Source organism: Alexandromys fortis, unplaced genomic scaffold (assembly GCF_014885135.2).
Source record: "Alexandromys fortis isolate MF-2015 unplaced genomic scaffold, M_Fortis_MF-2015_v1.1 scaffold_36, whole genome shotgun sequence".
NCBI lineage: Eukaryota > Metazoa > Chordata > Mammalia > Rodentia > Cricetidae > Alexandromys > Alexandromys fortis.
This window is the reverse complement of record NW_026067915.1, coordinates 347,664-363,858: the sequence shown is the minus strand read 5'-3', so window position 1 is coordinate 363,858 and position 16,195 is coordinate 347,664. Positions and strand designations below refer to the sequence as shown.

The 16,195-nt window shown below is 44.6% G+C and overlaps 1 protein-coding gene across 3 annotated transcripts in view; it reads right to left on the bottom strand.

The window, feature by feature from the left end:
* Cep70 (centrosomal protein 70) overlaps positions 1-11,048 on the bottom strand; it is a 52,336-nt gene extending 41,288 nt beyond the window's left edge. For 2 of the 3 annotated variants that reach the window (XR_007591219.1, XM_050139566.1), the window contains exons 1-3: positions 10,726-10,766; positions 8,291-8,388; positions 3,080-3,202 (exon numbers count right to left, since the gene is read on the bottom strand). Coding sequence is in view for 2 of the 3 variants with exons in the window: in XM_050139566.1 (XP_049995523.1) it covers positions 3,080-3,202; positions 8,291-8,299 (132 nt within the window). In the remaining variant the exon portion in view is untranslated. Of the gene's footprint in view, positions 1-3,079; positions 3,203-8,290; positions 8,389-10,725; positions 10,767-10,965 lie in introns of those variants that run through there. The other variant, XM_050139567.1, reaches the window with a different exon arrangement.
* Between the last annotated feature and the right edge of the window lie 5,147 nt (positions 11,049-16,195).

Sequence of the window (16,195 nt, the reverse complement as noted above, 5' to 3'; positions counted from 1 at the left end):
TAGTTTCATCAACAGACTGCCAGAAAGAAGAATCATCCCAAAAAGAACCTTTCAAAAAGTGTTGGAAGTAGAAACTCAGGTTTGCTATTGTTAAAGAAAAGGGTGGTGGAAGCAGAAGGTGTCACAGGCCCTGTGGAGTTCCAGCTCAAGACAGGAAGTAACCATTATAGATAATATCCATCTCATGGGGATCCTCCATGCAATTACCAGAACAGTGAGATTTGAGGGGAAAAAAGAAGGGATCCGAAAGCCCAACAACTCAGGCCCTACCCCAGGTAAAGAGTCCCACACAAGATCCTATGGGTGTCAACCACAGTATTCCAAACCCTCCTGTGCAGGGAAAAGTGAGGGAGGTTGTTAACACTTAGGGTTAGGAGAGCAAGACAGACCAGTAGGACTATGTCTGGGGTCACAGACCATGATTCTGTGGGGGCTCTCTTCACCATAGACAGCATGGAGAAGAAGACAACAAAGACAAGGAAAATCCAAGAGATGAGACCCACTGTCAACTGTCACCTCAACATGGGTATCTCACACAGCAACTTCACTTGGCAAGAGGCCCAACGACTCTGAACCACAACAGCACAATAGCACGGAGACAAAAGGAGCTGGCAGGACAGCTGAGACTGTCCGCTCCTGAGGCTGAGCAAGGCAGAGCAGAGAAAATACTGCTTTATCATCTCTATCATCTGACTTAGACGCCCAACAAGATGAATAGGATATTCCAGGAACAACACACAAAGAGCCTGGAACTGAAGATCTTAATTGTTTGTTTTTTGCTCACTGGCCAGGTACCCAAAATCTACTCAGTGCCAATATAATATGGAGTTCTATTATTTTAACAAAGATATCTTCTTTTTTTGGTATGTGTATGGGTGTTTTGCCTCCGTGTATGTCTGTGCCTAATGCCTGAAGCCAGAAGAGGCCAGAAGAGAGTGTTGATTCCCCTGGATCTGGAGTTACAGACAGCTCTTGAGCACCATATGGGTAACAACTTTTTTTAAAGCCTGGTTTCAAGTTTTGGGTTTGTTTGTTTTGTTTTGATTCGATTTTTCAAGACAGGGCTTCTCTATGTAACGGCACTCGCTGTCCTGGAACTCACTTTGTAGACCAGGCTGCCCTTGAACTCACAGAGATCTACCTGCCTCTGCGACACCATGCCTGGCTAAGGGTTTTTCTTAAAGACTTGATTATTATTTTTACTTTATGTATGTGTGTGCTTGAATAAGTTTTATGTAAACCATATGGGTGAAGAGCCCAGACAGCACCGGATCCCTGAAACTGGAGTGCCAGGCAGTTGTGAGCAACCTGATATAGGCACTGGGTATTCCATCAGGGCCCTCTCCAAGAGCAGCAAGCACTCATAACCACTGAACCATTTCTCCAGCTCCACCTTTAAAGGTTTTTAGGTGTTTCATTTCTATTCAAGTTCAAATTTTTAAGAATTTCATCTTTTTTAGCCGGGCTTGGTGGCACCTACCTTTAATCCCAGCACTCAGGAGGCAGAGGCAGGTGGGTCTCTGTAATATGACTAATAAAAACCCAGAGACAGAAATTGGGGTTCAACCTGAAGGTCAGAAAAGCAAAACAGCCAGACACTGGCTCTTACCTCTACCTCAGTTTGAAATCGTGATTCTGCCTCCAGGAATCTGAGAATGAGACTGGGAGCTGTCTCCTCCTGTCTTATATTCATCTCTAGGGCTGGGAGTAAAGGCATGCACCACTACCACCCAGTTTCTATGGCAAACTAGCGTGGCTACTGGGATTAAAGGTGTGTGCTACCACTGCCTGGTCTGTAAGGCTGACCAGTGCGGCTGTTTTATTCTCTGACCTTTGGGTAAGCTTTATTTATTAAAATTTAAATGAAATCAGTACATTTCCCCTTTTGGTCTAATATTAAAGTATTTTTTAAAAACTGAACAGCCAATACCTAGGCAGGAGGTATAGGAGGGACTTTCAGGCAGAAAGAGAACTCTGGAAAGAAGAGGTTGCTGCCAGCCAGACAAGGAGGAAGCAGCACGGGCAGTACGAAAAGCCGAGTGACAACACAAATTAAAAGAAATGAGCTGATTTAAGCTATAAGAACTAGTGTGACAAGCCTAAGCTAAGGTTAAGCTTTCATAATTAATAATAAATCTCCATGTCACTATTTGTGAGCTGGCAGCCCAAAGAAAAATATGACTATGCCATACCATGACCAGACTGCACAGGGTTCTGGGGTTTTAAATGCAGGTCCTCATGCTTACACAACCAACAACCTTACTCACTAGGCCATCTTCCAAGCTCTAGTCTGTGTCTAAGAATAAAGTAACAGTTTATACCTACTGAAAATAGGGCCCTGGAGAGACTGTTCAGTGGTGAAGAGCACATATTGTTCTGCTCTTAAAGACCTGAGTTCTGTATCCAGCACCCATGTCGAGGTGCTTCACCTGCCTGTAACTCCAGCTCTAGATGGGATCTGATGCCTCTGGCCTCCACAGGGACCATATGTCAAATCTTTCTAGAGACTGATAAAATTGAGGATGCTAAAGAAATAAACATACTTGACAGTCTATTATCTAGAATTCTGCAGTAATTTATTCAATTTTTTAAAAGATTCATTTTTAACTATATGTACTTGTGTATTGTTTGGGGGTGGGGGTAGAGTGAGGGTTGTATGTTCAAGTGAGTGCAGGTGCCTGCAGAGGCCGGAAGAGGGGTTGAATTCCTTGGAGCCGAATTTACAATTAGTTGGCAGCTGCATGATGTGGGTGTTGGGACTTGAACTCAGGGCTTATAGAAGAACAGTACACCCTCTTAACTACTGAGCCATCTCACAGTCCCACCAATCAATCTGTAAAGTCAGAATTTCAGGCCAACAAGAAGTTCAGTGAGTTTACCAAGCCTGACAGACCAAGTTTGGTCCTGAGGTTCACAGGTAGAAAAAGAAAATCTTAACTCCTGCAAGGTTTCCTCTGATCTATACAAACCATATACAAAAATAAATAAATGCAAAAAAAAATGTCAGAATTTTCCATGTGTACACCTAGCACTCTTTTGGTACTTTGAGCAACAGTGACCTAAACTATTTTAAGCTTACCTGTTTTTCAATCAGGAGTCTGTTTAATAACTGATTGGAGTCCTGGGCTTCAGGGGCTGCTGGAGGCATCGTTTCTTTTGTAGAATCCAAAGTAAAGATCGGCGATAAAAAAATTTGAGTTCCCTACATGAAAAAAGAAAAAGTGCACTAGACGTTAAAGAAGTCTGGGGGATGTAGTTCAGCCAGCAGGTAGAGTGCCTCTCTATCACGCAATGCTGAGCTCAGTCTCCAAATCTGCATAAAATTAGTGTGGTGGTGCCCGCCTATAATCCAAGGACTCGGGAGGGGGAGGCAGGAGGAGCAGAACTTCAAAGTCATTCTTAAACACAAAGTTAAGGAATTATATGTAGGGCCGCACTCTCTTAGACAAACCCACAGCTCAGGTGTATCTTACTTTCTCCTGAGCGCCTGTCTTCTTCTCAATTAATCCTCATGCTTACACTCTATATTTGCTGGGTGTGCTGCCATACTTTTAATCCCAACACTTAGGAGGCAGAGGCAAGTGGATCTAAGAGTTTAAGGCCTTCCTGATCCACACAGTGATAAAGATTTATGATGAAAAGGAGCAAATAAAAATACAAAATGTACACATTGACAAAAGGGGCACCAGGAAGTAGAATCGAGCTACAGTCTGTGTTCAAGGAGATAAACAGACTAAGAAATAGAAAAGGGGCTGAAGAGATGGCTCAGCAGTTAAGAGAAATGGCTGCATATCCAGAGGATCCAGGTTCAATTCCCAGCACCCACATGGCAGCTAATAACAGTCTGTAACTCCAAGATCTGACACCCTCACACATACATGCAGGCAAAACACCAATGAACACAAAATAAATAAATTTTTAAAATTCCTTTAAAAGCCGGGCGGTGGTGGCGCACGCCTTTAATCCCAGCGCTTGGGAGGCAGAGGCAGGCGGATCTCTGTAAGTTCGAGACCAGCCTGGTCTACAGAGCTAGTTCCAGGACAGGCTCCAAAGCCACAGAGAAACCCTGTCTCGAAAAACCAAAAAAAAAAAAAAAAAAATTCCTTTAAAAATAAGAGAAAGAAATGGAATAAAGGGAGTGGTGACCACAGGGCAAGATCCCACCTAGCCAAGTTTCCAATGTGTGAAAAAGAATAAAAGAAAAGCTTAGAGCTGGGTGTCGTGGGGCACACCTTCAATCCAAGCACTCAGAATGCAGAGGCTGTCAGATCTCTGTCTGAGACCAGCCTAGTCTACAGAAGAGTTTCAGAAGCCAAGCTTGGTAGTAAAAGACACAGCTGGTGAAGATGTAATTGAATGAGGAAGCCATGTTTCAGCACCACTAAACAGCAGAACTTGGCAGATTCGACCAGGTGGCTCTAGAGTTAAGGATAGAAGAAGAGGGCTATGGAGTATCTGCTGAGGAGAGTTGCTAACAGGGAGGAGAACCAGTCCAAGAGAAAAAAGTGTGCTGCAGTCAACAAAGCTGAAAAGGAGTTAGAGATCTGAAGAGCATTTTGACATCAGATATGGAGATGCAGAGCTTGGTTTTCAGTCGTGCTTTGGTCCAGGCTTTCCTCATCATGCTCCATTACTTATATCTCCTGCACTCTGCCATGTCCCACATGATGAGAATAAACTGAACCTCTGAACTGTAAGTCAGCCACCCCAATTAAATGTTTTCCTTTAAGAGTTACCAAGGATATGGTGTCTCTTCATAGCAATAGAAACCCTAAGACAGCATCCTTGACAAGAGGTCAAGAACCATTTTATTCTAATTAATAAAAATCTTGCTGTAACCAAATACAATGAGTTCACATCTTTTTTAGAGCAAAGACAAAATAAATACAGCAAGACATAAACGAGAAGGAAAAAAGTTATTACCTACAACAGGATTATGGAAATCACTGTCAGAGCAACACCTTTCTCATACAAAAGGACCTTGGGTATTTTAGACAGAGGGACCTATAGATATTCACATAGGGGTTGGCCCATTACTCAGTGTGCTCAGTTAAGAACTATATTGCTGGGGCTAAAAAGATGGTTCAGTAGTCAGGAGCACTTGTTCTTCCAGAGGACCTGAGATTGGTTCACAGCACCCATGTTAGACATCTCATAGCTGCCTGTAATTGCAGCTTCAAGGAATCAAACACCCTCTTTGAGCTCAGTGTTCATCCTCACTACATCTTGAGTTCAAGGCCACCAGGGACTATGTGAGACCCTGTCTTGAAAAACAAAAAATAAAGTTTGCCAGGCAGTGGTGGTAATACCTTTATCCCAGCACTCTGGAGGTAGAATAGTGTTTTTCTGCCAATTTGGTGTCTGCATCTGAATCCACTGATATTTTAACTTCCATCTGTGGCTGGGGCCCTGCACCAGTCTGCCATGAAATGTAGTTTTTAACTAAGTCTCTACTGTTTTATTTACCAATAAAGACTTGAGAGTCAGATGTTAGCATGAAAACCTGCTAGCTCAGAGAGGCTGAGAAGCAACCAGTTGACCTTACCTATGCATACTTCCTATGCATCTCTCTGTCCATCTTCCTGCCTCCTGCATATTCACCACGGCTAATGTCTGCCAACTATTTGCTTACTTCACCTTCTAATTCAAGGTTGATCTTATTAAAACAATCTCGGGTTTCACAGTGTGATCAAATATCCCACAGCGGAGCCTGGTCTACAGAGCTAGTTCTAGTACAGCCAAGGATATACATAGAAACCATCTTGGGAAAAAAAAAGGAAAAAAGTTAATCTAATGATAGGTCTTTATTATAAACATCCTTTAATTTTTCCTTTAGTTAGCAAGGAACCACTCCACCTCTTAACTGACCGTTGTCAAACTCTTTGTGCCTAGCTACCTTGAGTAGGGAAATTACTCCTAATAAATCAACTTCTTTGAAGTCAACCTGAACTATCATCAGGGCAGTCAAGTTATTATCAAATCACTCTGAGGAAACTATTTCAGTGCAAAGACCATGGCAGTATGCCGTTAAAGTGTCAACCCCTGTTTCTGGAGGTCTTTCTAAAAATCACCCAGCTTCAGAAGGCTATTTAAGACTGCATTCCAGGCAAGAAAAGCTTGTCTAACTCTAGATGACTCTGACCACTCCGCTGCTCTTCTTACTCAGGATGGAGGAGGGAGCACCTCCTCAGAGTCTGCAAAGAAGCTGTGGTTGGTATGACACATGGCTTATGAATGGTTCCTAGTAGAGGATTACGGTCGGTGCAGATAGGTTTGTGATCAACGGACCTAGAATTATGCAGCAGCTGTGGGGTATGATTGGTCTCTTAGTTTCTTTTCCTGGCACTTTGATAAAAACTCTGACAAAGGCAATGTAGGGGCCAGCAAGATGGCTCAGTGAGTTAAGGTACTCGAGGCCAAGCCTAACACCTGAGTCCATGAACCCAGGACACATAAGGCAGAAGGAAAGAACCAACTTGTCCAACCAGGTTGTCCTCTGATGTCCACAAGCGCAGTAGCATAAACATGTGGGCACACAATACAATAAACAAATAAATACTGATTTGTAAACAGTTTTTGTTTTGTGTCTTTTGAGACAGAGTCTTACTATGTGGCCCTGGCCTGCCCCAAGTCCTGGGATGAAAGGTGTGTAACACCTGTGATATACTTTTTAAAAGCAATTTGTTGATGGGCATGACAGTGTGCACCTTTCACCCAGCACTTAGGAGACAAAGGCAGGCAGAGTTCTCTGAGTCTGAGGCCAGCCTGGTCTGCTTAGCAAGTTCCAGGTCAGCTAAGGACACACAGTGAGACCCTTTCTCAAAAAAATCACTAAGAGAGATGAGGGTTATTTTAACCCACAGTTCAAGGTATAATTCATTATGGCAGCAAGGCAAAGGCAGCAGAAGCTTAAAGCAGCTGGTCCATCAAATCCATAGTCAGAAAACAGGACTGGATATAAGCATGCTACTCCGCTCCCTTTCTCCACTTGTAGGATGCGGTATTCTATTCAGGGAGTGACACCACCCAGCTCAGGTGGGCTTGCCACCACAATTAATGTAATTAAGATAATTCCCCACAGGCATGCCCAGAGCCAGTCTCCCAGGTGAGTCTAGATTCTGCCAAGTTAATAGCACCAATCACCAAAATGGGTAAAATTACAGTCCAGATACAAACAAGGCAGGCCTGTCTTCCAGCTACATAAACAAACCATTTTAGTCAGGCAGGCAGGAGGCTTCCCTCCTATGAGTTAACATTGCCCCATGTTGCAATATTAAACTCAGTAAAGTCTTCTCTCAAACGATCTCTTGCTTACTTGTAGACTTTAATCACAGGAAGACCTGATTAAACTGGTTACACAAAGATGAGACAAAATTCCCAAGTTTTTAGCTCTGGCAGAAACAGTTGAAAAGTTTCTGAAAGCTACCAAGAGCTAAGTAAGACAAAAGAGTCAGTGAAAAATTCCACTGAGCCACTGCAAGCCAAGGACGCAGCTGAAGAGCTCCACAGAGCATCCAAAGGCAGAAAGAGCAAGATGTTAAGCCACAAAAGACAGTGGTGTGTTATAAAAGTTGAGAGACACTGACTAACTGAAGGCAGGAGCCACGGCTACGAGAACTGCAAGTCCCAGGTACGAGGAGTGTTCAAGAGCACAGGTTAAAGAGCCACAGCTCCGGAGCTGTGGCTGGAGCTGCTCGCTGCTGGCATTACAAGGCTTTGAAAACTTGGAGCCCTAAGCCTCTAGTCCTCAAGGTTTAGAATCCAGGGCTCAAACTCAGGGATGTCAACACTAAAGGAATACTTCTTCACTATCCAAGATTTCTGTATAAGCAAAAGAGCTCCTAGTCAGCCACGTGAGACAGGTTTACCAAATCATTACAGAAAAAAAAAAAAGTTAAGGCAAGACTAACAGAAAGAAAGCTAGCACACAACCAGACGGTCTGGGGAGTCCAACACACAACAGGGGAAAACAATCCCTCTGTGCTTTGATTTCTTCATAGAAGAGGAGGAGATGGAGGAGGAGTACTTAGCTTACAAAAGTATTGCAAGGATTAGAAAACTAAATACGCAAAGAGCACTGAGTAGTGCCAGCTCATCACAGCAGGGCAGAGTTGGTTAACTTTGTGGAACTTCAGTTTTCTTACTGAGGTTAAACTATCAATATTACTTGACAGAATTATCAGGTACTCAAAAGGAAGAAAAACATAACTTATCATCTAGCACAATAAATCTTGTTTGCTATCTCCCTAAATTGGGAACAGTCTAGAATCATCCATTACGTTGAACATACCTCTGTCATTGTGAGTCCTCTTGTACTTTACACCTGGTCAGCCAAGTTGATCTCAAATGATTACCCAATGAGTCTCATGCCCGAAACTGGATCTTGATCTAGGTTTCAAAAAGATACAAGCCAAAGACTTTAAATGTTCAGCCTGTCACTAAAAATGATCTTGCGTTATTAACAAGGCAGGTATCCATGGAACAGATAACCATGGAACCAAAGCCTAAAAAACTGCAGTAACAAGAACGCTCCAAAGCTCTTCATCAAAAGACTTCCCCCTCCCCTTTCCTTTTCTCTTATCCTTTCTCCCGTTTCTTTGTTGAAACATGTGCTGGATATCCAAATCTATCATTCTGATTGGTGGCTTCAAGGGTAGTCATTCTTACTTGCAAGTGTATTATGAACTCTCAGGTAATAGCAGAAAGTCCAGCACTTGTCTACACCTGTGATCAAGCATCCCCCAACATTCTGAGTTCTGTACCTGTTCTTCCAAGAGTCATAGTGAAATCTGTAAGCTTTCTCAAGAGCACATTTCAAATAAATAAAACAAATTAACCGAAGCCTTGAAAGTATTCCCTATTAATGCAAATGTGCCAATAATTTGCAGTAGTCTTTTCCCCACCTCAGACTATTAAGAAAACACAGGTTTGGAACCCTGAAATCTCAGGAAGAAAACAAACTCATCCTAGGACTAAGGCAGAAGCTACAGCATTAAGGAGTGTCACTAACACCTCAGACTGCTGGAGTAGGGGTAAAGAATAGAAATTGTTTAGTGTGAAGCAAATAGAACCAAGTGTTAAAAAGGAAAAAAAAATACATGCCATAATCCCCAACTTTGGGGTCTCAGAAAGGAGAATCATGAGTTCCAGAGAGCCTAGGTTACAAAGTAAGACCTTCTCTCACGGAAAAAAAAGCTAGAAGCCAGGCTCAGTATCAGACACTTTTAATCCGGGCCTTCGGGGGCAGAGGCGGGCAGGCAGATCATTGTGAGTTCAAGGCCAGCCTGGTCTAGAAAGCTAGTTCCTTTTTTGTTGTTGTTGTTGTTGTTGTTGTTGTTTGTTTTTCCGAGACAGGGTTTGGCAGTGATCCCAGCATTTTGAAGGTAGGAGGGTCAGGAACGCAAGGTCATCCTCAGCCTGAGCTTCACGGATTGTGCATAAAAAAAATAAAAATTAAAGCTGGAGAGGTGGCTCAGAGGTTAAGAGCACTGGCAGCTCTTCAAGAGGTTTTGAGTTCAATTCCCACTAACAAGGTGGCTCACAACATCTGTAATGGGATCTGGCTCCCTCTTCTCATGTGCAGGCATACACATAGGCAGAACACTGTATACATAATAAAAAATTAAAGATAAAAAACAACTCCCAATAATATTGCAACTTGCTGTTTACTGTTCTGAAATTAAAGAGGGAGGGGCTGGAGAGATGGCTCAGTGGTTAAGAGCATTGCCTGCTCTTCCAAAGGTCCTGAGTTCAATTCCCAGCATCCACATGGTGGCTCACAACCATGTAAAGAAGTCTGGCGCCCTCTTCTGGCCTTCAGGCATACAGACAGAATATTGTATACATAATTAATAAATAAATAAATTCATTAAAAAAGTAAATAAATATTAAAAAAATAAAGAGGGAGTTAGGACTGGAGATCATCTCAGCTCATTCCATCCCAGATGACGAGAAAGGCCAGGGTTGGCCTGCCCTGGGCTGAGGAAAAAAACTCTGGAAAACTCCTTCCTACCCTGCCTCATCAACACAGCACGGAGTCTCATCAAATTTCTTTCCCAAGGGAAGATGGGGGAGCATGTGTATTTGACAATAGACTAAAAACAAAAGTCCATGCGATGCAGAAGGTTGAAACCAGCGCCTGCAGCGCTGAAGGTATGATTACAAATAAAGATGGCTCAGTGGTATAGGCACTTGCCCCTAGAAAACTGGAGATACAATCTCCAGAATCCACAGAAATAGAGAATTCTGTAATCTCAGCACTCCCGTGGGCAGATGGAAGGAGGATGCTGTCGCTCTCCTCGCTAGTCCCCCCCCCCCCCGTAGGATGCAGAAAAACAAGACTTTGTTCCAAACAAGGTGGAAGGCAAGGACCCACACCTGAGGTTGCTCCGTTCTCTAAGCCCCAGCTGTCGCGTGAACACACAAACTTTCTTAATTGGTTGAAGGCAATGGGAACCTTGATTAGGCTTTGTGGTGTTTTTCACATTAATCAATGTGGACTCTACATAAAAGCGGAGCTCCCCCTGAATTTGTAATGAGTCTGACAGGAGGAAGGGGTCCACATCTACCGATCTCGCACTCTGCTCCAAATCGCCGTCACTAGACAGCGCGGCAAAGCGAGCTGGAGCGAACTCAGTCCTGAGGACCCACAACTAACCCCAAACACAGCCGGCTCCACGTACGATTCTAAGCTCCAGGTCCTGCCTCCTCTACCGGGTGGCTCACCTTGTTCACTCGGACAGGAGCCGGGGCTCGGGGGATAGGGAGCGGAGTGGGAAGCGAGCCGCGCGGAGTGTCAGGCGGGCTCCCGTAGGGTGGTCCACGCTCGTCCCTGCACGCGCCTCACCTAGCAGCCCTGGGGGCCCTGGCTGGTCAGGGAGACTGTCGGGACTCCGGAGAGAACACCTTGGGGCGAGCTCTTGAGAGGGGACCCCGCGACGGCCTCGGCGACCCCAAGGAACTCACCTCCGCAGCCGCCTGCAGCTTGCAGCGCGCCCACCCCGCGGCCTGGGCCCCGCCTCCGCGTCCGTTAGCGCAGCCAGGCTGACCAATCGAGCCCAAGTCGTCGATGGCCTCCCCGCGGGGCGGGAGGAGCCACCTGGCGCGCCGGGGAGGCGGGGTCCGCGCCGCGCTCTGTGATTGGCTCCGCGCATGGAGGCGGGGCTTCCCACCCAAACAGACTTGTGGCACTCTGACACTCCCCGGATGCTCGGTCGGGTAGACGCTTTGTCACCAGTGTGGAATCTCTTTGATTCGTGAGAAGCTAGAAATACACTTTGCGGTCGCAAATGAAAGTGAGATCCGGGCTGTCTCGCCGTCACTGGATGCTTGCGCTCACTGCCAGATCTGCGAGCCTTTACCGGGGCTCATCTGTGCGCCCTCGACTCTCCACACCTGTCGAAGAGCGGTATATATAGGCTGGCATTTGGGGGACCCCAATCAGCGTTTCTTGATAACATTTCATCTTCTTGAACATTTTAAAATGTCTATGAAGTACTGAGCCGCCCGACTGAAGATGCTCAGTCTAGTTAGGGAGGTGGACTCCTGTTAGACACTGATAAGCCAACCTGTTTAGGAAAGGGTTTGCAGTTACAGAGAGGAACCAGAGGGCCAGGGGAGGCCCAACCCTTGCTCCACGTTTGAAAGCCTGAAAAGCTTTGAAAACTTGATCTGCGGGCCTCCAGGTTAATTAAATAAAAATCTCTGGAGCGAGGAGGCCCACGTGTCCAGAGTTTGTAAGGTTCCCCCAGGTGAGTGTAATGTATAGCCAGGAGGGAGAAGTGCCCACTGAGTTATAATTAAGGCTGATTCTAAACCTGGTAGGGAACAGGAACTGCGGACGTAGCTTAGTTGGTGGAAGGCTGCCAGGTACGAAGCCGTCGGGTTTCACCCTCAACACCGCCTAAGTGCTTGTAATCCAAGAATTTAGGCGGAAGAGGCGAGGCCAGATATCAAAAGTACACACATAGCAAAAGCCAAGGCCACCGGGAGCTCTACGAGCCCTTATTCCAAAGAAAACTAGGCCCCCTCTCCACTATTTTCAAAAACTAACAGAGGGTTACGAAATCCAAAATATTTAAGAGAAAATCCATCTTCCACAAACCTGGAGGAAGACTTCAAGTTTCAGGCTATCTACCGTCATTGTTCTTGCATCTTGTCACCACATGGTGTCGCTGTTGACAACAGGCCTTTCCAAAAGGGCTGTGAAAATAGAAGCCCCATCAGGGCTTCGGTGGACCTGCTGCACCAACTAAGGTGACTCTCCCCAGGAGATTCAAGGGCACTTAGAGAATACTGCTCTCAAGCCAGGTGGAACCACTGTGAATCTGAACTGTATTTGTTCCCTGCGAAAACACCTCCCTCTATCCCCGCCTACTCCTTCCCCGTCAGTTTCTATATCTGGGTATTCACACTGACAGGAGCTGGCAGATTTTCATTTTCCACGGGCACACTGTTTGCCTTTTCCAGAGCAATAGGGTGACTTTGCCATCCTTCTGAGTCCAGCTGCTCTAATTGCATTCAATAGGTCGAGCATCCCTGGGTTATCATTAGTTCCGATGTCAGCGAGAGAAACCCTAATTCAAACTGTCTTAAACAATACAGCAATTGATTAGCTCACAAAACAAGAATTCCCAGAGGAGGTAGACTTTAAGTTTGGTTAATTCTGCAATTCTATACGTTTCAAAGGGTCCAATTGCTTTTAGTCTGTGCTGTTGTAAACATGATAAATTCACACTAAAATGAGTTTCCACCTGCCTATAAAGAGCAACCAGAACCACATACTTCCTCTCCCCTCAGAAACGTATCTGGTTTCGTTTTTTGTTTTATTGAGACAGATCTGCAGACACACCATGCCTCCTGATCAGTATTTTGCTTGGACTGTAATTGCTTGGGAGATGCCAGGTGGCATAAGCCTGAGTTCCAGAAAGGAAAGGGGGGCACCATAATTGTAAGTGGTTTCTAAAGTGGTGATAGCCAATATTCCTTGAGTCCAGAGCCAATATTGGGAGGGTAACAGTAAAAAAATTAAAATATCTGGGCATGCGGTACAGTTATTTTCCTTTAATTTCAGTCTCCATCCCTTTTAAAAACTGTATTTGGAAAAATCAGCCCACCCATTTCAAAAGGAGGCCGCACACAAATATGCCATATTGTGATGGAAGTCTTTCCAGCCGCTCTCTTAAGGCAGTAGTTCCGTGCACATGTTGGTGAGAGGCAGCTTCTGAAGCTGAAGAGCCCTTGGGTACCTCCCGAGAAGCAAGGAGGCAATCTGAGACCCAGAACCAAGCCAAAAGCTCACTCAGCCCCAACAAGAATGTCTCGTGTTTAAATTCAAGACCGGTCAAGGTGCTTTGTTCAGACGATTTCCTGCCACATAGTCCTGGCAGGTGATAAATGGCTGTTCTTCCTGTGAGTGCCCTGCCTCGGTGGAACAGATATAAAACCTCGCCCAAATGATTCGTCGAGTCCAGTATGCCAGAAACTAAGGGGAGAGGAAGCAGCCAGCTGAGGAATCACAGGTCACCTTGTCCAATTCCAGACAGATTTCAGAGGATGAGCCCCAAACATTAAGCCCAAGTTTTTGTTCAAACACAATATTTTTTTGAAAATATGTTCTCTTAGCATAGACATTCCAAATCCTATGTGCCTAACTCCAAAGATAAAGCCCATACCTTCTGAAGGGCTTTTGGGTCCCCGTGTAAAACAGAATAAATATGATCACTGGGCTGTTGTGAGAATTTGAAGCACATAGCAAGAACTTCATGGATTATTTATTAGTCTTGAAAAAGATGGCAAGAATCCTTGAATTTTATGGAAAAAAATGTTATCCTTCACAAGCTGTGAGGTGTGAGCCCACTGGGGTTTCCTGGTCCTCCCAGCTCAGAGTTATTTCTCAGAATTAAGGACTTGATAAAAAGGAATTCAGGCCGGCGGTGGTGGTGCACGCCTTTAATCCCAGCACTGGGAGGCAAAGGTAGGTGGATCTCTGTGAGTTCGAGGCCAGCCTGGTCTACAAGAGCTAGTTCCAGGAAAGGCTCCAAAGCTACAGAAAAACCCTGTCTCGAAAAACAAAAAAAAAAAAAAAACAAAAAAACAAAACAAAACAAAACAAAAAAAGAATTCAGAAGGGGACCATTAAGTATTGGGATGGGGGAAATCAAACAACTTTGTCCAAACTCTGGAAACTGCCACTCTACACCATCTTCTTCATTTTTTCGTGAATCTTTTATTATAAACTTTGATCTACAAATAAAAAACAAATGACCAAGAAAGGGCTACAGTGAAGTCTTCCTCTTTAGGGATCTTTTGATGCAAGGTCAGGAGCAAAGCAGTTGCTCTCCCGGCAGAATCTCTGGAGCACACATTGCTGAGGATTTCAGGCATATCACTTTCGAGATCTATTAACCTAATCAATAGGTTGCTGCCTCCCAGCCACTGTCTTCTCTCCCAGACTGAACTTGCTCAGCCCCTCGAAACTTTATCTACCATATCAATCCCAATGCTGGAATGTTATCATCCACTGCAGAAATAAACTGTAAGACGGGACCCATTCTGGCTCCTATAACAAAGTATCTTTGACTAGATCATCTCTAAATCACAGAAATTTGTTGCTTTCTGTTCTGGCTGAGAAGTCCAAGATCAAGGTGCCAGGAGATTGAGAGCCTAGGGAGGGCTTATTTTGCCCATTTCAAACACGATGCCTTCTTCCTTCATCCATATGAATCCAAAGAAAACCTGAACAAATTCTTCACACTTATCCCATTCTCCCCGCTCTTAATTCCAGCCTAAATCCTCTCAACTTAACCTGCTTCATGTATTCCTAGATGCTTGCTTTTAACTGGTTTTAAAAGCCACCAATTTCAGAGCTGACATTTGTGTCATTGTAGTTGTTGAAGTTTGATCATGAAAGCCTAAACCACCAATTACTTCCTAGTTTTTAATCTCTTTTCTCCATGCCCCAGTCCGAAAATATTCTAAATATTCTACACCCTGTCGTCTCTGTGTTGGTTATAATCTTCACTGTCAGCTTGACTGAACTGAGATATGCCTCGGGAATTAGTGAAGCAATTCTCAGTGTGATGATGTTTCCAGAGTAGATCTCGAGGACTCTGACCTAATAAACGGAATAATCCTCTGATGAGTCACAGTCTAACACGGTTTTACCAGTAGGGGATGAGAAGTAAGAAACGGAGCCTTGCTGGAGGATTTAAGTCACTAGGAGCATGTCCTTGGATGCTGTCTTGCTCTGGCCTCTTCCTATACCCTCTTTTCTCTGCCTCCAGTCTGTCATGATGTGAGCTGCCTGCTCTACTTCCTGGGGACCAAGGTGTAAGGTGCTTCATCCAGCACGCCCACCCTGCCATGGCACCCTGGCACCCCTGGAACCCTGAGCCAAAATCAACCGTCCCTCCTGTGAGCTGTTTGTGTCACTTTGTCACTAATACACTTGAGGAGGCAGGCACCAAACTCGCCCTCTCATCCTCATACACCTCTAGAATCATCTCTCTTTGACAAAGCTCATCTCAGCGATAGGCATATTTTGAGCCGGGCAGAACAGGACCAGTGGAAGAGGCAAACGGAACCTGCCACATCACTTTTATAAAGATATTGATCCCATTCAGGAAGGCAGTGCCCACAGGACATAGCCACCTCCTAAAGGCCACACTTCTTAAGACTTCTATTGGAAGTCAAGTTTCAACATACAAATTTTAAAAGGACACCAGCATTAAGATGATCACAGCCCTCAAATATGCTAGGCCCTTGGAAGCCCTCGATCCCTTCAAACGTCTCGGTTGCGTTGTTGGGCCTCCTTGTGTAGAGACCACTTGTTACTTTTGAAAGGTGCCTATCATGCTAGTTAGGTTTAAAAAAAATTAACAGACATTCAAACATCAGCTCAAAATATGCAAAAACGTCTTCAGAATGTCCTGTTCTCCTACAGTAATATTTTGGGGGTGGTATGTCCGGAGTTCTAATACTATCCAAGCCTATTCTTCATTCAGATGTAATCCTAGCACTGGGGAGAATCTGAGCCAGCCTGGGTTAAAGTGAGTTCCAAATCAGAATGGATTATACAGCAAGACTCAATTTTAAAAATTAATAAAATAAAATAAACAAAAGACATGAGAAAACCAACTGACACAGTGGAAGTTTCGGGAAGGAATGAAAAGATGCCACGGGGCGGAGGGAACAT